Here is a 23598-nt window from a genome sequence, read left to right on the forward strand (position 1 = left end):
ACAAATTATTGAAAGAAATCAACATTTTCATTTCTACTTTATTTTATAGAACCTTTATCTCCTTTTACTAGAAAATGAATCTTATTGATGTGATGGAAGTTGTGGTATTTACAATTAATTGTAGAGTTGAAGGAATGTTTTAATTCTATTAATTTTGAATATAAAATAATTCATAGTGACTTCAATTATTTACTTTTCTCTATCCCATTACATGATAAATAAGGTTTAGGTCAACATTGTAAAAAGTAACTATTTATTTATTATATTAGAGTCAATTTACATATATTAGTTTAGAAGGCATAACAATGGGGAGTCATGCAATTTGTAGAAATATCTTAAATTTTGATAAAAAGAAAAGCTATATTATATAAAAGACATTACATAATTTCTACTTCTAACATTTATTTTATGGATTAACATATATAATGAATTTTGTAACCTTATTGATTTCAATTATTTCATTTTTGCTTACAAACATAAATTTAGGATAGAAACATTGGGAAAAGATTACTCTAGTACAACATATAGTTTTTAAATCAAGAAACCTATTGCACATCTTCTCATGAGTAGAAATTTGATACAATTTGTAATTAATTAATATACATCTCTAATAAGATCAATTTTCTTTTAATTCCCTAGTTAATATGCATTTAGAATATGAAATCTGGAATAGTAAGAATCTTGAGATTAGAATTCATTGTATGTTAAAGTCGATTGTCATCACGAGATGATGTCCTTGTCCCATTGTATGATAGTATTATTTTACAGTTACTTGAGCCAACATTGTGAAAAATAAAATTTGTTTATTACATTGGAGTCAATTTACATATATTATTTTTAAAAGACATAAGAAAGGAAAGTCACGAAGATTTGTAAAAATATTTTAAAATTTGACAACAAGAATTTTTTTAAAAAATTTACAAAACATACATAATGATTCTAACTCTATTAAATTAGGTTGCTCCATTTCAACTTTCTAAAATAATTTAGAATGAAAACTAAACTTTAAAAGTAGACTATGAGATGATCATGTATATGTAAGTTTAATATTTAATTAATAATAAAGGGACTATTTATAAAAAATTCTATTAAATTTATTTTATCTATTTTATAACTTGCAATATGATTCTAACTCTATTAAATTAGGTTGCTCCATTTCAACTTTCTAAAATAATTTAGAATGAAAACTAAACTTTAAAAGTAGACTATGAGATGATCTTGTATATGTAAGTTTAATATTTAATTAATAATAAATAGTATGAGATGATCTTGTATATGTAAGTTTAATATTTAATTAATAATAAAGAGACTATTTATGAAAAACTATAGCTCCAACAAACATATTACAGAAATTTGATACAATTAATTAATTATCTGACATGCATCTCTCATATGAGATGAGTTTATTCATTAACCAATACACAATAATAGTTATAAGAATCTTGACAATACAATTCATTGCATGTGATCAGGAGATAAGGCCAGACCGGAAGGAAACCCCAGTGGAAGGCAGCCAAGAGTTTCCAGAGATGAGTTGTGCGACGGTGAATTTGCTGGCCTCTGCGGTAGTTGAAATGATATGATACCCGGGCCATTGCACTCTCTTTGCAGTTCCTGCGCCTGGCCCATTGTTCATATATTCTCCGTAATACACACTCGTTCTAGAAGAAGTTCCCGGCCAATCGGCCCAACCAGCGGGATCAATGCTGGCATCTAGATAAGACTGCATGAACACCGTGCGAGAGTATTGTTTCCAGGGTCTTCCCAAATAAGTGCGCATCGAACCCGTGACCTTGCACTCGTCGATCGAGAAGCCCGTGTTTTGGCTGGGGTCGGTTCTTCCCTGCGCCGTTATATAGTTGGCACTCCCACCGCCACGCTGACGAGAGATAATATTGCAGCTCTGAAACACTGCAGCTGCGTTGCCGAATATGAAGTCTACACTGCCGTAGATATCACATTCTCGGTAAAACTGGCGAAGAGAATAAGCGTAGAGCGTGTCTTGGTAGCTCTTCAAGCTGCAACGATAATAGACTGATTGATCGGAAGCTGCTCGGAGTGCAATGGCCTGACCTTCATTTTCTCCTGCCGTGTTCTCGAATCCTATGTCTCGTGCAATGAATCCTTTACCAGTCACAGCTGCAGCCAAGAATGGAGATAAAATAAGATCAAAATCTCTATAATCCATACAGGCCCGTTTGGCCGTGGGCATAGGAATGGAGAATAGGCATGTAATATTGGAAATAGGAATGGCTATTCCAATAATAGCTATTTTTTGGAATGGGTATAAGCTTATTTTAGAGGCAAAATGGGAATACTTATTCCTATTCCCTATTCCAAGTGACGAACCAAACAGAAAATAAAAATTGTATTCCAATTTTTCTATTCCTATTCCATCAACCAAACGGACTGATGTAATTGGAAATAGGTTTTTTAGAAATTAAGCATAGTGTGTGATGCTTAACTGTCCTAAATCATATAATGGAAATTTTGACTTTCTTAAATGCTTTATTTCATGTCATACTAATCCATTAAAGCAATTTCCATTTATTTAAAAGCTTTTGCATAATTTACTTGTTATATTTGATTCATTTCAGATCATACTAATCTTTTTAGTATAAGGTCTACTATTAATCCAATTTATTAAGACTTTGGATCTATTCATTAGTTCCAATTTCATGATTTGATTGGTTTGTGGGGTTCGTGTAAGATAATATTAATTCATTTTATGTTACTTCTATGTCTATTTATTAATATAATTTATAGTGTTTTTTTTTTAAATATTGAGATTTAAATTATACTAATCTGTTTTATTTGGGATCTATTAACAATATAATTTTATAGAGTTTAACTTTTTAAGTTATTTATTTGAAGTTATACTTTAAGATCTATTTTTTAATATGATTTGACTAATTTATGTGGTTCATTTGAAACATGCTAATCTTGATTTCACATGAGATCCACTTTTAATATGATTTCACATGATTTGACTTGCTAATGTTTCATTTCAAATCATAGTTTTGGATTTATTGATTAACACGATTCCTCGTGATTTGAAAATCTCATTTTTCCAAGTAAAAGACACTCATGTGAAATCATACAAAATAGATGGGGTATACTTGGAAATGTGTGTAGAAAGCTATTGGGATCCATCTATTACTCACCTTAACATGTGGATCCTACATGAAAATGTTATTTTGACATTAAATAAGCCAATTGAAATAGTCAAAACCCACTCATGTGAAAATCCGAATAGAATGACTTTTAATAGGCGATCTTTTTTTGAGCTTACAAATGAATTATACTAATATGAGACTATTGCTACTTTATACAAGAGACACATGAAATTTTTTTTAAAAATCCAATTAAAATTCATGATAGTGTCTGATTTATTTTTTGGTCTATATCATACAAGAAACACCCAACTATACTACAAACAAGACACAAATATCTACCAATATACTTGTTAGTTATGTGTTAAACCAAACCAAATGAATGTGTAATTGTAATCACATACGTAAAAGAGATATCTCATTTGAAAAGATAATTCACCAAAAATAATAAAAGACTTCACTACCTATTAGAAACAATATAGTGAAAGAGCTTTTTTTGAAATATTCAAAATGACTCATATAAAAATGGAAATGGAATGTATATATATTTTTGAACTTATAAGATAAGACTATTGCTACTTCATAGACTTAAAGAGAAAAGGCTCATATTAAGACTCATAATTGTATGATCTATTTTGAAGTCTGTAAATGACTCAGTACTGTAAGATATTTCATTTAAAAAACACTTTAAACTACAAGACACACATATCCACTTACTTATGACCTGCTCAGCTCCTAAACCTAGTTAATCTCTAATAGATATACTTACTTATGACCTGCTCAGCTCCTAAACCTAGTTAATCTCTAATAGATATACTTACTTATGACCTGCTCAGCTCCTAAACCTAGTTAATCTCTAATAGATATATCACATGTAATAGACGGGTAGATCATTTGATAAGATTACTCACCTAAAATAACAAAAGACTTCAGTATCCGTTAGAAACGATATGTTGAAAGAGGGAGCCTACATCATCTTATGTAATGACTAGTGAGAATAGATAGTGTACCGAAAGTTGGAATGGACTTGAGGGACGCTCCAGACTTGCTGCCACTGACGACTGTAACGTCCTTCCCATCCCCAACAAGCATTATGTTATCCTTTGCCACAACAACGCGTTCCGTATAAACACCCGCTTTCACGTGTATTACATATCGCCCGCCACTCTTACTCGGTGCAGCTTCCACCGCTTCCGTCACCGTCCTGTAATTCCCACTCCCGTCCTTCGCCACCACCGCATTCGCCGCCGGAGAACTCTGAAGAAGCCGCCTGTCGCCCAGGGAAACCCAGCTCGGAAAACCGTCGTTGACGGGAAACAGTGGCTCGGATAGACGGCGGCGATGATTAATGGAGCCCACCGGAATACGAACCGAATGAGGAATGGAGTTGATAATGGCGAGAGAAATGCTCAGCAGTTTGGCAACACGTGTGTGGAGTTGTTGTGGAAATGGCGGCTTGCATGTCTCCACATCGGTGAGCGTAGCGCTGAGCCACGTCTTCACGTCGTCCGCATGCTCTTTCTTCAACTCATTCCCCGCCACCTTTTTCACTAATTCCAATGACCCGTTCACATGGCGAAGCGAAGATTGAAAAAGCGCAGCACAATCTTCAATAATCAGATGATCCCTTTGGCTGCTCATCTCCATGGCCACGGCCATGATGGACAGCTTTTGGAGCTCATGAAAGCTCGCCTCCAGGGAGACCATGGCCATATCGGCCTTAATGGTCGATGAATGGACTCCTTGTAGAGTTAAAAGGCACTCATTTGGGTAAAGCGTAGACTTACACACAGAATCAACTCCATCCTCCTGCAATTGTCTGCGCCCAATTAAGCGCTGTTCAAGGGGTATTGGGCTCTTGTGTACTACTATTACGTACAAGACAAGTCCCGCTAAGAAGGAAGAAATAACAATCTTCTTCATCTTCACATGCGATTGTAGAGCTTGTTTTTTCACACCACCAGTCATGGGGCAAGCCGTATTTATAATTGAAATATCTTGCTCACCAAACTCTATGATTGGCAGTGCGCGTGGTGTGGATAATGGACGGTGGCCAATTGATTTATGGTTGTTCGCGCGTCGACTTTACGGATGTGACGAGGATAGTGAATTAGTCGTGTTTTACAGTTTATGATGAAATTTATATTTCTGAATTACATTGTAGCCAGTCGATATTAGTTACTGCATGATATTGATTGGAATCGATACCCAAGCAAGGAAGAGGACATACAAGAGAAGTTGAAATGGGAATGCAGACGTATTTGTTTGTAATAAACGTCAGTGCCTGTGACTATTGTGGATGAGCCCACTTGAAATTTCTTGGGCAGCCGATCCATCAAAGAGCTGTCTTCCAGCGAATGCACGGGCTACTTGTGATAAGTGCCAGCGACGACTTGTATTTGGGTCCTCCCCACTTCATGGTTTCGATGCTTTCTTTCTTGTGTTCATCTGATCAGTTGAAGTCGATCATTTTGTTGTTATTCATGATTACTCTGTCACAGTATATTCTTCATCGTTGTATTCTTATTGGTGATTACTTTGCCTTACAACATTGATTATTGTGTTGCTATTGGTGATTACTCTGCCTTAAAAGATTGATAATAAGTCATGATAAGTGTTAGCAATCATGACTTTTATGGATGAGGTCCCACTTCATTGTTTTGCTATTTTGTTTCTGACATCTGTGTGTTTATCTCATGAGGTGAAGTTTATCATTGTATAGTTGTTGTTGTTATTGATGAATACACTGTTTTAGGGATTGGCGATTGCATAATTATTGTTTTGTCTGTCTCGGGACTGGTCATTGTATTACTGTTGTATCCCCTTTGAGATTGATTATTGTATTACTATTAAAGATGAGAATTGTATTGTTGCCCTTGTTTGGAAGTTGCTATTTTTTTTTAATAATGTAAACCAATTATATTCTTAAAATGTTTAGACAGATCAGGTTGAAAGGATCTTTCTCTTTCTCTTTCTAATTCTTCGTTCATTAAAATGGCCTGTTTTAACACGTCAATATTTCTAGTACACACACAAAGTCTTACGATTGTCCTTTTTTAAGAATATGTAGTACCGTATGAGAGCCATTTATAGTGGGATTTATTTTCTGATGAAAGAAAAGACCCATTCATTTAGTACCATAGGCAAAGTCAAGCTATTCTTGAACAACGCCTGTGATAGATTTTAAATCAAGACTTTTCTTTTAAGCTTCCGTGGGAGTCACGGCAAACAAACAAAAATGACAGAGGCCCTTCGCTCAATCTCCAGATTGATCTAAGATCTTTTCAACAAAATTCATGTTGTTTTCTAATCATTAGGTTAATATCGATATTTTGGTAATCAGAAACAGCTAGTTAATGATCCACCTCATCTGTGATAGAAACATCAACTGAATTCTTGAAGATCAAACTTTTAATTACTACATTTTATTTCTCTTTCCTTCTACATTTTCAAAGAGAACTTTCTAAAAATAGAAATGGTGAAAATTAGATTGTATTATATTTACTTACTACAGATAATTAAGAGATAATTAAGAGTAGATTTATAAATAATCTTATAATAGATCTTTATTAATAAATAAGTTTGATATATTTTTCTTGGCCAAATTTAAAGTTTTCTTTTAACTTATATTGCATATTGTTCATTCTTTTAATAAAAAATCTATAGTACATAAATATTCGACTATGTAGTTTTTGAGTCAAACTCATTGACCCATGTTTCATTAGTAGTAGCACACAAATCCATCTCTCACAAGAATGATTGGAACACTTACCAGTCATTATATCTAGGTGCTGCTCATAGAGTTGAAGAAACAACTTGGAATGCCACCCATCTAGGTACTACATTGAATTGAGTGTGGTTCACTACAGATCTTCTTCCATGGTTAAACCCACTCTTCTTGCAACCCCATTTGCCAAAAAAATTCCAAGTGTTGTGCATTATGAGTCATTCATTGGAAAGAACCTTAAGCTCATTAATTAATAAGTAGAAGATGCTTTCCGCAACAAGATAAATTATGATGTTGCTAAAGTAGTTTTCAGATGGGTGACCTCTCATGAAGTCTGATAAGTCTAGCACACTCAAGATGGAGTAACGCTCGGATGAGTGGCCTTTTGGGAAGTCCTAGTGCGTTGCCTTTGTGAACATCACCTAGATCCAGTGAGTGCTAAGTGTTCCATTCATTCTCGTATAAGATGGGTTTGTGTGAACCACTACTCATGAAACATGGGTCAGCGAGTTTGTGAAACTATGTCCTACTTATCATTTTTTCTATTAAAGATAATATATCAATCATATTTTGCAAAGTCCATTAGTTTTTTTTTTATTGTTTCCAAACCTAGTAATGAGCTAGAAAAGATTTGTCGTAGAGTTTATGATTTAAAAAGTTTACCAAAAAGATCATTTGCATAATTATCATTGCTAAATGCTCCAAGAGATTAGCCAAGTAATGCACTACTAGGCACCCTTTTAGTCCATCCTAGAGTCCCCAAGTAGCTAACAATCACTATGTGTGGTAGCATTACTTAAACTCATAGAGAAGTAGCAACAAGTTGATTCTCCTATAGAAGTTCTTTGGTTCTCCTTAGAGCTTGTTCAAATGGGGGAGGTGTTTTCATGTTCATCTCAATAATAAATTCAAAGGTGATCTCCTTCTTAAGACTCTCATCTACACCATCAATCAGCATGTCCATGAATTTTCTTTCCTCAATCTTCAACACCAAGGTGACCTACAATGAAATGTTATAATTTATGACTATCTAAAGAGACCTTGTACAATTCCAAGAAATTATAGAAAATATGTTATCATTTCTCTTTTTCCAAAGAAATTGGATAGAATCTCAACTAAAAGAATAGACCAAAAAAAGTTAAAACTATTCTTGGGACTCAATAGTTTTCTACTTATAACATTTATAAGGCTAAAATATTTATCAATATGAAACCCAAAAAGAGCTTGTACTTCCTTGGCAAACATACAATCAAAGAATATGTGAGTGATAGTTTTAGGTTTCCTACATCATGAGAAAATGTTTAACTCTCCAATTGGTTTAACCACGGGTAGCATGTGTAGAAAGAGGCCTCATAAAAAGTAGAGTTGTTTGACTTAGACAAGTCTATGCCAAAGGTCCACAAGGATGGTCTTCCAGTTTGTAGGGCTACGGGAGATGCTCTGAGTCGAATTAATGTGTTTAGAAATGTCATCAGCAGATTCAAAATGGTTGTAGATAAATGTTTCTTTACAATGGAGAAAAGATATCCCATCACTCCAAGAAAAATTAAATATGTTGTTATGAGAGGTGACCATTTTGGGAATAAGCTAGGGATCACATGATTTTCTAATTGTAGCATTGGTTCACTCTGGGATGTCATAGTGCTTTGCCTTTGTGAACATCACCTAGATCTAGTGAATGCTAAGTGTTCCATTCATTCTCATATAAGATGGGTTTGTGTGAACCACTACTCACTAAACATGGGTCAGTGAGTTTGTGAAACTATGTCCTACTTATCATTTTTTCTATTAAAGATAATATATCAATCATATTTTGCAACTATTAGTTTTCTTTTTTTGTTTCCAACCCTAGTAATGAGCTAGAAAAGATTTTTCGTAGAGTTTATGATTTAAAAAATTTACCAAAAAGATTATTTGCATAATTATAATTGCTAAATGCTCCAAGAGATTAGCCAAGTAATGCATTACTGGGCACCCTTTTAGTCCATCATAGAGTCCCCAGGTAGCTAACAATCACTATGCGTGTTAGCATTACTTAAACTGGTAGAGAAGTAGAAACAAGTTGATTCTCTTGTAGAAGCTCTTTGGTTCTCCTTAGAGCGTGATCAAATGGGGGAGGTGTTTGCATGTTCATCTCAATAATAAATTCAAAGGTGTTCTCCTTCTTAAGACTCTCATCTACACCATCAATCAACAGGTCCATGAATTTTCTTTCCTCAATCTTCAACACCAAGGTGACCTACAATAAAATGTTATAATAGTCAACTCTCTAAAGAGACCTTGTATGATTCCAAGCAATTATTAAAAATATGTTATCATTTCTCTTTTTCCAAAGAAACTGGATAGAATCTCAACTGAAAGAATAGACCAAAAAAAGTTAAAATTATTCTTGGGACTCAATAGTTTTCTACTAATAACATTTATAAGGCTAAAATATTTATCAATATGAAACCCAAAAAGAGCTCACACTTCCTTGGCAAACATACAATCAAAGAATATGTGAGTGATAGTTTTAGGTTTCCTACATCATGAGCAAATGTTTAACTCTCCAAATGGTTTAACCATAGGTAGCATGTGTAGAAGGAGGCCCCATAAAAAGTAGAGTTGTTTGACTTGGACAAGTCTAAGCCAAAGGTCCACAAGGATGGTCTTCCAGTTTGTAGGGCTACGGGAGATGCTTTGAGTCGAACTAAAGTGTTTAGAAATGTCATTGGCATATTCAAAATGGCTGTAGATTAATATTTCTTTATGATGGAGAAAAGATATCCCATCACTCCAAGAAAAACTCAATATGTTGTTATGAGAGGTGACCATTTTGGGAATAAGCGGTGGCTCACATGATTTTCTAATTGTAGGATTGGTTCACTCTTGTGTAGATAGGAGATAATATTCAACAACTAAATTATCCTAGCGAATCAAATTACCGTTCTCCATAATGTCCTCAAACCTATTTTTACTCATCCAAGCCCATTTCTTAGTAGAACACCCTTGTAGAAGAGTGAGGGGCTCCTCATCATGTCTTAGGTTCTACCAAAATAATGTTTCTCCGCATATTTTATTCTCCCTATTCAGTTGTTCATTGTTTGAGATAAGAGATCTTACCATTTTCTAAAATTTCCAAATAGATTTTAAAACATTAGAACCTTTGACTTTCACATCAAACTTGCTAGCTAGCAAATCCTATATATGTAACTCCTTCCAAAAGAAAACCTTTACTGAACATTACCTTGTAATATTATTTCTTATTAGTCTTTTCCAGTGCTTATTTCTTTCAATAGCTCTAGAAATCCACTTCACAACTAGAGAAATGAGTTGGGTTCTAAGGTCTTTTAGTCCTAGACTACCCATAGATTAATCTACAATACACCACTTCCATTTGAGTGTATGCATTTTTAAAATTCCCTTACCATCAGACTAGAGAAATTATCTTACTAATTTTTCAAAATAACTACTCTGACTTTGATGCAATGTCCATGCTGAAGAATAACTTATGGTGTAAGTGTAGAGTATATTTTGACAAACTTGCATTCTCCCAACTAGGGATAAATATTTGTCATCTCTTCTAGATTTAGACAAATTGAGAATGGTATTCCTAGGTACCTTACAACATGATTAAGGCCTCCCCATGCAATAGAAAATTGTGTACACAAATCCAAGGGGGTTTCTTTCCATCCTAGCATTACAAATTTTTGAAGGGAGACCTTATGTCCAGAGGCCTTACAAAAAAGTTCTAACATTATCATCAAGTTCTTAAATTTTCTTCTTCAATTATGAAGTTAATGGTTATGTCTTCTACAAGTTGTACATTGGATAGTTATACACCCTTAGGGAGGGAGATATTTCTAACTCTTGGTGAGGTATCATTGTCTCTCAAGACATATCCAAATGCATCAACTACAATGACAAATAGGGAAGGGAAAAATGGGAATCCTTCCCTTGTAGATCTAGTAAGGGAAAAAGGTTTCAATCTAGATCCATTAACTTCCACACAGGTATTAGCATCTTTGAATAAAGTTTTCACCATAGTAGAAATGAGTTTTGGGAAAGAAAACTATTTCATCATCATCATCATAATAAATCTCCACGATTATCTATCATAAGACTTTGCATAGTCAAGAAGCACCATATAGGCTTGTTGATTGGAATCATTTTCCTAGTCCAATGTCTCCCATGAGGAGATTAAATTCTCAAATAGATATTATCGGGTTTTAAAAATCCAATTTGGATTTGACTGATTATCTTTGGTAGCACATGTTCTAGTTTGTCTGCTAATAGTCAAAATCTTATATGATACATTAAGGAGGGTAATTGGTCTCCAATTCTTGATCAACCTTTTATCTCCCTCTTTAGGAATTAGCTTGACTACTACATTGATATTTTCCCCCAATGAGTTCCTTGAGAATGCTTCATTAGAGATGTCCAATAACTCCTTTCCAATCCACTTATTGTTTTGTTTGTAGAACTCAATAGGAAGCTTGTCGGGGCTATGAGCCTTATCATTATAAATATTTTGTATAGTTTTGATGATTTCAACTTTTGGTATCACTTTATCTAGGTTTCCTACTTATTATTTAATTAAAGTCCCACACCAGATTGGTTAATTACTTGGACAATAAGTATTGAACAAAACCAACAATCTTGTATAACATGTAAAATGAATTTTTTTTACATATAAATCTTGTCAAATGTAAGATCTCAACCCAAAGAAAAATGAATTCAATTTTTTTAAAATAAATTGAAAAAATAAAAAACTCACACACACATCACAAAAGAATTAGATAAGGGTAGGGGTCTAATATATTTTCAATATATTTTACTAAGTAAGAGGTTAGTCAAAAATCAATTAATTTGCCTTACAAGATTGATTATTGTGTTGCTATTGGTGATTACTCTGCCTTAAACGACTGATAATAAGTCATGGCAAGATTGATTATTGTGTTCTTATTGGTACTATTTTGCGTTACAAGATTGATTATTATGTTGATATTGGTGATTACTCTGCCTTAAAAGATTGATAATAAGTCATTGTAAGTGTTAGCAATCATGACTTTTATGGATGAGGTCCCACTTCATTGTTTTGGTGTTTTGTTTCTAACTTCTGTGTGTTTATCTCATGAGTTGAAGTTTATCATTGTATAGTTGATGTTGTTATTGATGAATACACTGTTTTAGGGATTGGCGATTGCATAATTATTGTTTTGTCTGTCTTGGGACTGGTCATTGTATTACTGTTGTATCCCCTTTGAGATTGATTATTGTATTACTTTTAAAGATGAGAATTGTATTGTTGCCCTTGTTTGCAAGTTGGCTATTTTTTTAAAATAATGTAAACCAATTATATTCTTAAAATGTGTAGACAGATCAGGTTGAAGGGGTCTTTCTCTTGCTCTTTCTAATTCTTCATTCATTAAAATGGTTTCTTTTAACACGTCAATATTTCTAGCAAACACACAAACTCTTACTATTGTCCTTTTTTAGGAATATGTAGTACCATATGAGAGCCATTTATGGTGGGAATTATTTATCTGTATTGCCTTTTCTGATGAAAGAAAAGACCCATTCATTTAGTACCATAGGCAAAGTCAAGCTATTCTTGAACAACGCCTGTGATGGATTTTAAATCAAAGCTTTTCTTTTAAGCTTTCGTGGGAGTCACGGCAAACAAAAAAAAATGACAGAGGCCCTTCGCTTAATCTCCAGATTGATCTAAGATCTTTTCAACAAAACTCATGTTGTTTTATATTAATTAGGTTAATATCGATATTCTGGTAATCACAGACAGCTAGATAGAAACGTCAACTGAATTCTTGAAGATCAAACTTTTAATTACTGCTTTTTATTTCTCTTTCCTTCCACATTTTGAAAGAGAACTTTATAAAAATAGAAATGGTGCAAATTAGATTGTATTATATTTACTTGCTACAGATAATTAAGAGATAATTAAGAGTAGATTTATAAATAATCTTATAATAGATCTTTATTAATAAATAAGATTGCTATATTTTTCTTGGTCAAATTTAAATTTTTCTTTTTAACTTATAGTGTGTATTGTTCATTCTTTTAATTAAAAATCTATAGAACATAAAGATTCAACTATGTAGTTTTTGAGTCAAACTCATTGACCCATGTTTCATTAGTAGTAGTTCACATAAACCAATCTCTCACAAGAATGAATAGAACACTTACCAATCATTAGATCTAGATGATGCTCATAGAAGTGAAGAAACAATTTGGAACGCCACCCATCTAGATACTACATTGAATTGAGCATGTTTCACTATAGATCTTCTTCCATGGTTAAATCCACTCTTCTTGCAACCCCATTTGCCAAAACAATTCCAAGTGTTGTGAATTATGAGTCATTCATTGGAAAGAACCTTAGGCTCATTAATTAATAAGTAGAAGATGTTTTCTGCAACAAGTCAAATTTTGATATTGCTAAAGTAGTTTTTAGATGGGTGACTTCCCATGAAGTTTGATAAGTCTAGCACACTCAAGATGGAGTAGTGCTCAGATGAGTGGCCTTTTGGGAAGTCCTAGTGCTTTGCCTTTGTGAACATCACCTAGATCGAATGAGTGCTAAGTGTTCCATTCATTCTCATATAAGATGGGTTTGTGTGAACCACTACTCATGAAACATGGGTCAGTGAGTTTGTGAAACTATGTCCTACTTATCATTTTTTCTATTAAAGATAATATATCAATCATATTTTGCAAAGTCTATTAGTTTTTATTTTTATTTTTGTTTCCAAACCTAGTAATGAGCTAGAAAAGATTTTTTGTAGAGTTTATGATTTAAAAAATATACCAAAAAGGTCATTTGCATAATTATCATTGCTAATGCTCCAAGAGATTAGCCAAGTAATGCATTACTAGGCACCCTTTTAGTCCATCCTAGAGTCCTTAGGTAGCTAACAATCACTATGCATGGTGGCATTACTTAAACTGGTAGAGAAGTAGCAACAAGTTGATTCTCCTGTAGAAGTTCTTTGGTTCTCCTTAGAGCTTGTTCAAATGGGGGAGGTGTTTCCATGTTCATCTCAATAATAAATTCAAAGGTGATCTCCTTCTTAAGACTCTCATCTACACCATCAATCAGCAAGTCCATGAATTTTCTTTCCTCAATCTTCAACACCAAGGTGACCTACAATGAAATGTTATAATATACGAATCTCTAAAGAGACCTTGTAAGATTCCAAGAAATTATAGAAAATATGTTATCATTTCTCTTTTTCCAAAGAAAATGGATAGAATCTCAACTGAAAGAATAGACCAAAAAAAGTTAAAACTATTCTTTGGACTCAATAATTTTCTAGTTATAACATTTCTAAGGCTAAAATATTTACCAATATGAAACCTAAAAAGAGCTCGTACTTCCTTGGCAAACATACAATCAAAGAATATGTGAGTCATAGTTTTAGGTTTCCTACATCATGAGCAAATATTTAAATCTCCAATTGGTTTAACCATGGGTAGCTTGTGTAGAAGGAGGCCCAATAAAAAGTAGAATTGTTTGACTTAGACAAGTCTATGCCAAAGGTCCACAAGGATGGTCTTCCAGTTTGTAGAGCTACGAGAGATGCTTCTAGTCAAATTAAAGTGTTTAGAAATGTCATTGGCAGATTCAAAATGGTTGTAGATTAATGTTTCTTTACGATGGAGAAAATATATCCCATCACTCCAAGAAAAAATCAATATGTTGTTATGAGAGGCGACCATTTTGGGAATAAGTGGGGGCTCACATGATTTTCTAATTGTAGCATTGGCTCACTCTTGTGTAGATAGGAGATAATATTCAACAACTAAATTATCCTAGCGAATCAAATTACCGTTCTCCATAATGTCCTCAAACCTATTTTTTCCCATCCAAGCCCATTTCTTCGTAGAACACTCTTGTAGAAGAGCGAGGGGCTCCTCACCATGTCTTAGGTTCTACCAAAATAATGTTTCTCCCCATATTTTATTCTCCTTATTCAATAGTTCATTGTTTGAGATAAGAGATCTTACCATTTTCCAAAATTTTCAAATAGATTTTAAAACATTAGAACCTTTGACTTTCACATCAAACTTGCCAGCTAGCAGATCCCCTATATGTAACCCCTTCCAAAAGACAACCTTTACTAAAAATTACCTTGCAATATTGTTTCTTAATAGTCTTTTCCAGGGCTCATTTCTTTCAATAGCTCTAGAAATCCACTTCACAACTAGAGAAATGAGTTGGGTTCTAAGGTCTTTTAGTTCTAGACTACCCATAGATTTATCTACAATACACCACTTCCATTTGAGTGTATGCATTATTTAATTTCCTTACCATCAGACTAGAGAAATTATCTTACTAACTTTTGAAAATAATTATTCTGACTTTGATCCAACATCCATGCTGAAGAATAACATATGGTGTAAGAGGAGAGTATATTATGACAAACTAACATTCTCCCAACTAGGGATAAATATTTGTCATCTCTTCTAGATTTGGACAAATTGAGAAAGTTATTCCTAGGTACCTTACAACATGATTAAGGCCTCGGGCAGTAAGGTCTCAATCTGGTAAGGGAAAAGGGTTTCAATCTGGATCCATTAACTTCCACCTAGGTATTAGCATCTTTGAATAAAGTTTTCACCATAGTAGAAATGAGTTTTGGGAAACCCAACTATTTCATCATCATCATAATAAATCTCCACAATATTCTATCATAAGACTTTTCATAGTCAAGAAGCACCATATAGGCTTATTGGTTGGAATCATTTTCCCAGCACAGTGTCTTCCATGAGGAGATCAAATTCTCAAATAGATATTATCAGGCTTTAAAAATCCAATTTGGATTTGGCTAATTATCTTTGGTAGCACATGCTCCAATTTTCTCACTAATAGTCAAAATCTTATATGATACGTTAAGGAGGGTAATTGGTCTCGAACTCTTGATCAACCTTTTATCTCTTCTTTAGGAATTAGCTTGACTAGTCCTGCATTTATATTTTTCCCCAATGAGTTCCTTGAGAATGCTTCATTAGAGATGTCCAATAACTCCTTTCCAATCCACTTATTGTTTTGGTTGTAGAACTCAATAGGAAGGTTGTCAAGGCCATGAGCCTTATCATTATAAATATTTTGTATAGTTTTGATGATTTCAACTTCTGATATCACTATATCTAGGTTTCCTACTTGTTATTTAATTAAAGTCCCACACCAAATTAGTTAATTACTTGGACAATAAGTATTGAACAAAACCATCAATCTTGTATAACATGTAAAATGAGATTTTTTACATATAAATCTTGTCAAATGTAAAATCTCCACCCAAAGAAAAACGAATTCAACTTTCTTTAAATAAATTGAAAAAAAATTAAAAAACTCACACACACATCACAAAAGAATTAGATAAGGGAAGGGCTCTAATATTTTTTTCAATATATTTTACTAAGTAAGAGGTTAGTGAAAAATCAATTAATAGCCTAATGCTTACACAGTGATATGCACAAATAGAAGAACTATGCAACTTTATTGATACTGGCGGTGCATTATTTGCATTTGTACATAAACATTGTATCAGTTGTACAAATTTTTTTGCGGTCATGAAAACAAATGATTGACATGATAATAGAAAAGAAATATCAATAGTCGTAACTCAAAATGACCACCTAGAATCCAATGTAAATACATCTAGTTATACCCTTCCCTCAATTATGGATTAATAAAGACAAGATCAGCATCCAGCATTAGGTTAGAACGAGCTAAGCTATCTCTTTCCCAAGCAAATCAATAACAATAATAATAGATAGAGAATAGAGAATCAATCTAGGGCCTTGATTACGGTCAAGAGAGAGGTGTTCATGTTCATTATGGTTGGCATCCACTGAAAAGACTTCATTTACCCACACACCATCACATTAGGTAATGGAGCTTGTCATGAATAGCGATCAGAAAAGCTCAGTGAGGTCCCTTCATCAAGCTCTTGAAGCTTGACGGAGATATTCTGTTTCATCCTAATGGCAAAGGAGATAGGTAAAAGAGAGCCGCTAACAGAGCTTTCAACGGCTGTTTTTCTTCTCTAATAATTACAAATTGATTGGCATTTGAAATCTTTGGTAATTCAGGGAAGAAGGATGAATCGGAATTGGAATTCTTTCAAGTGGTGAGTCATTCTCTTGCAATCCAGTGGAAGGGGTGGTGTTGGCGATTGCAAGAGAATTACTGACCAAATTGGGAGCATTTCTCTATTAACTGGCGAGCCAAAAATAATAGCAGCTACCGAGTTGTTAATTGGTCTTTTTCTTCTATTTTTTCATATCTTGGTTTAATTAATTCTTTAAGTTTCCCTTTGTTCGGGTAGTTTTCAGAAAAGCATCTAACAAAGCAAAACCAAGCGAGTACCGTTTAGACTTTCACATCTCTGATATCAGGATTGTTTCAAATGCTGGAATAAGTAGCTGATTTTCTTTGTCATTCGCTAACCTACTGCATGCTTTTACAGAGGATGTAGATACTGGTAAACGATTGGCACTTTTTAGTCTTTTCTCAGTTATCTGAATTTCCAAGCATTCAATTCTTAATGTCAGCAGCTTAGAAAAGTAATTATCCTGGATGTTATGGCTGTAATTATTACTGTTTCTTTACATTTTAGGGACGGTTTTCTGTTCTCATCATATAAAGTTTTTTCTTGTATTTAAATAGTTTTGTTTCATTAATCTTATTTTAATATGAATTGTACATATATATATAGAAAGCACAAATTTTCAAGTCACTAGATTCTTTGTTAGCTTTCTCTAAACTTTTTCAAATGTAAGAATATAATGTTAGAGTGGGGTTGTCTTTGTACCAAAAGATCGATCTATCAATGCCCAATATAACCACTCAACTTCTAATACATAGGGGGTGGTTAAGCCCTTGTCACCAATCCCAATGGGAGTGGTGAACAAATTTCTAACATATAAATATTTTAAGATTACAAATGAAGCCTCCACCCACTTCAAACCCTAGTGCTCATGGGACGACAGACGTTAATTCCCCAGAATCTCACTCCATGTGGGTTCAAGTGCCGCAAGTGGCTTTGATGATTTTGTCACAATCCCTTCGTCATTCACGCAACCTAGAAGGCCAAGATGAGGTTTTTGATGATGGGGAAAAGATACAACAGGTTACCTCTCTTGGTGATCTCTCGTTTGATTCCTCCACTTTTTTGCTTAACAACTTCTCCTCTCTTGGGGATGAGGATGACATGCAAGTTGTGCTACAATGAATTGTCTCTCATTGAATGTGTGGGGGCTAACAAACCTCTCTAGAAAATACTTTGTTCATGATACTAGGTGTTGGCTTGGTAATCTTCATGTTGTCTATCTTCAAGAGGTTAAAATTGTTGGCTTTCTTCTCAACTCAGCCTGTCATGTTATCTAGCTGGGTAGTGCCATGTTTTCTTTCCTGCATGAGGCTGGCTGAGGTGGGGTAGTCACTCTTCTCTCCCCTCATTTACTTTCTTCAACTATTTCACATGGTTTTGACCCCACACAAATAATTGTTTGGATCTTGTTGTCTTTTTAGAATCATTCATTTGGTATTGTTAATGTTTATTCTCCCAATGATGCAGTTGAGCAGTCACACCTGTGCCACTAGTTGGCAGATCATCTACTAGCTACTACTTAGGTTTTTTGTGGGGACTTCAATATGGTTGAGTTGGCTATTAATAAGGAATGAATTTTCCCTTTTCAATGGTTAACTGGCGAAAGAGAAGCCTAGTTCTACATGCATAACAAAATAGACCTTTTTTATCCCAATGCTAATCGTCATTGGTCTGGTGCAGTTTGGCATACTTGGTCAAACTTTTGAGTAGGTTTTGACAAGGTATTTAAGAGATTGGACATGTCCATTCTAACAGCTCAGATCTTTTTAAATTTTTCCCACAAGCGTGAGTTACCCATCACCCGTTTACCAGATGTGATATTGTTAGACCATTTCCCTATTAGACTCTTTCCTATTATCTGCCACACAATTCAGTCACATACTTGTAAAACTTAGTTCTATAACAATCCTTCCTTGCTATCACATCCACCCACTATTTCCCATATTCTTCATGTCTGGATCCTTGAGCTCAAGCCCCACACCTTAGCTAGTTGGATTCAATGGTGGAATGATTCCATCAGCTGTACTGTGAGATTTCTTCACATTTACAAGTGATGGTTGGCCAAGTACTATAGATGGTCTTATGAAGCCACCAAAAAATATCTTCATACAACATCTGAAGCTCTTTCCATGAATTTGTTTGATACAAATTTACAAGTTTGGCTTGCTAATCTTTGACACCATAAACAAGTTGGAGACAGTTATGCTACTCTAGGAGCTTAGATCAAAGTTTGCCTCCATTGGTTGGAGGTTAGTAATCAGGCTTCTATGGAGTTTTTAAATGCTATGCAGTATTGCCATTCTATTGTGGACATCAATCGTATTAGGGAGGACCAACACATTTTTTTTAATCTACCTGATATCCTCTAGGCTTTTGTGTGCCACTATGAAAAGGTTTTCACTATGCATGGTCCTTTTGCTACACATGACCAAGCTCTGCAAGCCTATGTTAATGCCACTCCTAATAGGCTTACCCCTGAGTAGTATACCTTTTGTGAACAAAAGCTTACACTTGATGATCTCAAGAAGGCTATCCTCTCCATGGCTGATGATAAAGCCCTTGAGTGTAATGACTTCCCTTGTGAATTTTACAAGGTCTTATGGGATGATATTTGTCCTAGTTTGTATAAAGTTTATCATGATGCCTACAATACTCATTCCTTAGGCAACATTATTAATAAGGGCAATATTAAGTTCATGCCTAAAGTTGGGGGTCTAAAAGACATTTGTAACTGGAGGTCTATCACTTTGTTGTATGTCTCTTGCAAGATCATTGCCAAGACCCTCTCCCTTAAAATCAAGCATCTACTAGTGCAAATTGTTTTCCTTGAACAAACTAGCTTCATCAAGTCCAAATATAGTCTAGATAACATTTTTTTTTGGGAAGGTATGGAGTGGGCTCGTCAGTCCAAACATTAGGTCTTATTTCTTAAGATTGACTTTGCTAAAGCCTATGACTAGATTGAATGTCCTTTCATTTTGGCCATGCTTCAAGCAATGGGGTTTGGTGCAATTTTCCTGTAGTCAGTTTAGATTCTTCTTGGGGATGCTTATGCTTGTATTACCATCATGGGACAACAATCCTAAGCCTTCACGCTTTACATATCTATTCCTCAAGGTTGTCCTTTGGTGCCTTCTGTTGGTGTTTGAAAACGCTGGAGGGTTTTCAATTACCCCACTGAGAAACTAACATATCTAGGGGCAGCTAACTCCCATTTTCAACATGTCATTTCTGACAATAGGCCAACTATAAGGCATGACCCTTCTTCTACTTCAGTCTTTGCTAAACCTAGGCAGGTAGACCTAAGATTCAAATGATACTGTACTAGTGCAAAAACATATCCCTGAATCTATTAAGCAGACATAAACCCTTATTTCTCCTAAAGACTTATGAAATGACATGGACCTACAGTAGCTAGATGTAGATTTATAACATTCTTAAGCTGAGTGAGGGTTAAACATTTAGGTCCTTCAACATAAAATGGAAAGAACATTTGATTAATAATGTTGATTTCAACAAACCCTCAGATATGCATCAGTAAGACCTAATGATCCTATAACTGATCAGTGCCTTAACCATTGGGCAGATCCATGAATCACAAACATACATATGAATATCTGAGACATATGTGTATCTTTAGATATCAGATCTATCTATTAAACTTGTAAATAGACATCTATGTTCAGTTTAAATCTCATTCTTACTTGATATCCTCCTCAATAAATTTGTAACCCTATTGATTTCTATGAAGCATTTACACAATTCTTTGAATCATCAACAACAATGAAACAACATACAACCTTAAGGGACTGCAACTATGACCTAAGCTCTTTGTTCAAAGGTCATAAAACATTACAACTCACTGAGAATGGAGACAAGATTCAACTAAAACTCAATCATCTGCTACTCTTTGTATTAATTTCCTTGAAACAATACAATCAAATGCATGAAATGAAAACACAGAAAAACCTAACAGATCTGAACTATCTGTATTAACCTTCCTAATGTTGTTCATACAAGAGAGAAAGTGCTAAAAGAATGTGGTTTCACAATATGGGAACACATCAAAACTGGATTCAAAACCTGGTATCTCAGTAGTGACTGGTTTTTCTCCAAAGACTGTAACCAACTGGTTTCTCAGTGACAAAAGTGGAACCCCTCTAATGAGATAGAATGAGAAAGATATAGGTTGAAGGAATTCCCAGATTGAATTTGCAATCGACATCTGTCCCTTCAGGATTCTCCCTCAAGAAATTGAAAATAATCTTTCTACCTTCTCTCCTTAACTGCCAAAATCAAATCTTTTCTGTTTTGCCTCTCCAAATGCAAAATATCTTAGTAAAGACAAATTTTTGCTAATGAACCCGAATATGTGCCAATTTACCAAATTGAAGCCAAAAACATCACAAAAACTCAAAATAATCTGATACAATAATTGCTGAACACTTTCATGATGTTTTTTCACTGATTTCTACAAGTGGTGACCTGAAACACCTAATAAAATATGCCATTCAAACTCTAAGAGAAAACCTCTTGCTGCATGAATCAGTGGCATTCTGTGCAAAAATAAGCTCCAAAAATGGATAGCTCGTCTTTTTCTGGTTCCAACGGTATATTGGAGTCTATGTTTTGAGTACCATAAACCTCCAGAATCATAGTTCGAAAAATACTCCCCTATTACAAACTAAGGTCTACAACTTCTTTAATTTTGAATTTCGAAAAATTTAAAAATTATCCAAAGTCAAAACCTTTAGAAAAAACCTTTTTGATTTAAAAAAGTTCTCGGCGTGCATACCAACTTTTGGAGAAACAATTTTAAAATAACATTTTAAAATTATTTATCTTTTCCTCACCCCTTCAAACTCGGGGTCAACCCTGGTCTAACCAATGCCATGTGGCAATATTTTTTATTGGTCGCCCAACTGCTCATCACCTACTGACAAGGTCACCATGTGTCAATGTCTGATTGGCTGCTCAAACATGCATCTGCCACATCATCACCGAGCGGGCTCGCTGCCACGTGGCAACATCCCACAATCTCCCATTCCTTAACTGAAGTGCATCTTTGTAATGCAGGCATGCGCTATCTGTCAGATCATTACACGTGTCACGATCCTATGCTTCCTCATAAACTAATCCTGATTGCCACCTCACCACTAGCCGGAACCCATTGCCATGTGGCGACAATCCGCATTTTGAATTTCGAAAAATTTAAAAATTATCCAAAGTCAAAACCTTTAGAAAAAACTTTTTTGATTTAAAAAAGTTCTGGGCGTGCATACCAACTTTTGGAGAAACAATTTTAAAAATTTAAAATTCTTCATAAACTAAGGTCTACAACTAAGGTCTAAAATTTTAAAAAACCTTCCTCATAAACTAAGGTCTACAACTTCTTTAATTTTGAATTTCGAAAAATTTAAAAATTATCCAAAGTCAAAACTTTTAGAAAAAACCTTTTTGATTTAAAAAAGTTTTGGGTGTGCATACCAACTTTTGGAGAAACAATTTTAAAATTATTTATCTTTTCCTCACCCCTTCAAACTCGGGGTCAACCCTGGTCTGACCAGTGCCATGTGGCAATATTTTATTGGTCGCCCAACTGCTCATCACCTACTGATAGGGTCGCCACGTGTCAGTGTCTGATTGGCTGCTCAAACATGCATCTGCCACATCATCACCGAGAAGGCCCGCTGCCACATGGCAACATCCCACAATCTCCCATTCCTTAAGCGATGTGCATCTTTGTAACGTAGGTCAGATCGTGACATGTGTCACAATCCTATGCTTCCTCATAAACTACTCTTGATTGCCACCTCACCGCCAGCCAGGACCCACTGCCACGTGGTGACAATCTACATTCCTGCATTGTCTAATCGCAACTTAATATTGCGGACTTGTGCTGTCCACAGGATGTGGACACGTGGCCCAATCTGGGCGCCCACCTCCACATTAGCACGCATGTCATTTAGATTAAAATTTTGTCTTGAGTGACCCCTGCCAGCTGTCTGCATATTCCAACTGGCCGGCCCCGCACGCATGGTTGGCGCTTCAAAAGCGCATGTCTCTAAAACATGGATGAGGTGAGCATAAGAGTATTTAAACACTTGAGAAGAATTTTGCAGGATGAATGTGGTATATACCGCATATTAAGTTTCTCTGCCACTGTGCCCTATATATCATTTCTTGCCTTGCGATTGGACTTATATGCAAGATGACACGGGCTTCGCCCCCTTTTCAACATCCAGTTCCACTACATATGCGTCCAAACTTGTTGCATGCCAGTAACTGTGAGAAGGTGTACTGTGGAAATAGATCCAGTTTGCATTTTCATGCAAGGAACTTATTTTCCCCATATTTTCCCTGGTATTATCTGAATGAAAGGGGAACATATGATCTGAATTTGCAATGGACGCATGGGCCTGCGTGTGCTTTTCAGCTAGCTTTGCCTCGTGTGCTCACCCTTCAGCCTTAGCCATGGCCTTTGTTGATTACATATTGAAAAGGAAATGCATTTTTCTTATAGACCCATAGCATCTGGTATTGCGTGTCTGCTCACGGTCAAACTGGATTCTCAAACCCACTTGAAGGTGTCTTCCCTTTTAGTGTGATTTTTTATTTTTATTTTATGCCGCTTCCCATTTTT

The 23598-nt window shown here is 34.9% G+C and overlaps 1 protein-coding gene across 1 annotated transcript; it reads right to left on the bottom strand.

The window, feature by feature from the left end:
- Positions 1–1343: 1343 nt before the first annotated feature.
- LOC149576118 (pectinesterase 2-like) lies at positions 1344–5084 on the bottom strand. The gene is made up of 2 exons (XM_089816373.1): positions 4124–5084; positions 1344–2139 (listed from the first exon to the last, which is right to left on the bottom strand). The coding sequence occupies exons 1-2, from the start codon at positions 5079–5081 to the stop codon at positions 1469–1471; spliced, it is 1629 nt and encodes a 542-aa protein (XP_089672499.1). The 5' UTR covers positions 5082–5084; the 3' UTR covers positions 1344–1468.
- Between the last annotated feature and the right edge of the window lie 18514 nt (positions 5085–23598).

This window comes from Cupressus sempervirens, chromosome 1 (assembly GCF_028749045.1).
Source record: "Cupressus sempervirens isolate cs-2001-9-10 chromosome 1, ASM2874904v1, whole genome shotgun sequence".
Lineage (NCBI taxonomy): Eukaryota > Viridiplantae > Streptophyta > Pinopsida > Cupressales > Cupressaceae > Cupressus > Cupressus sempervirens.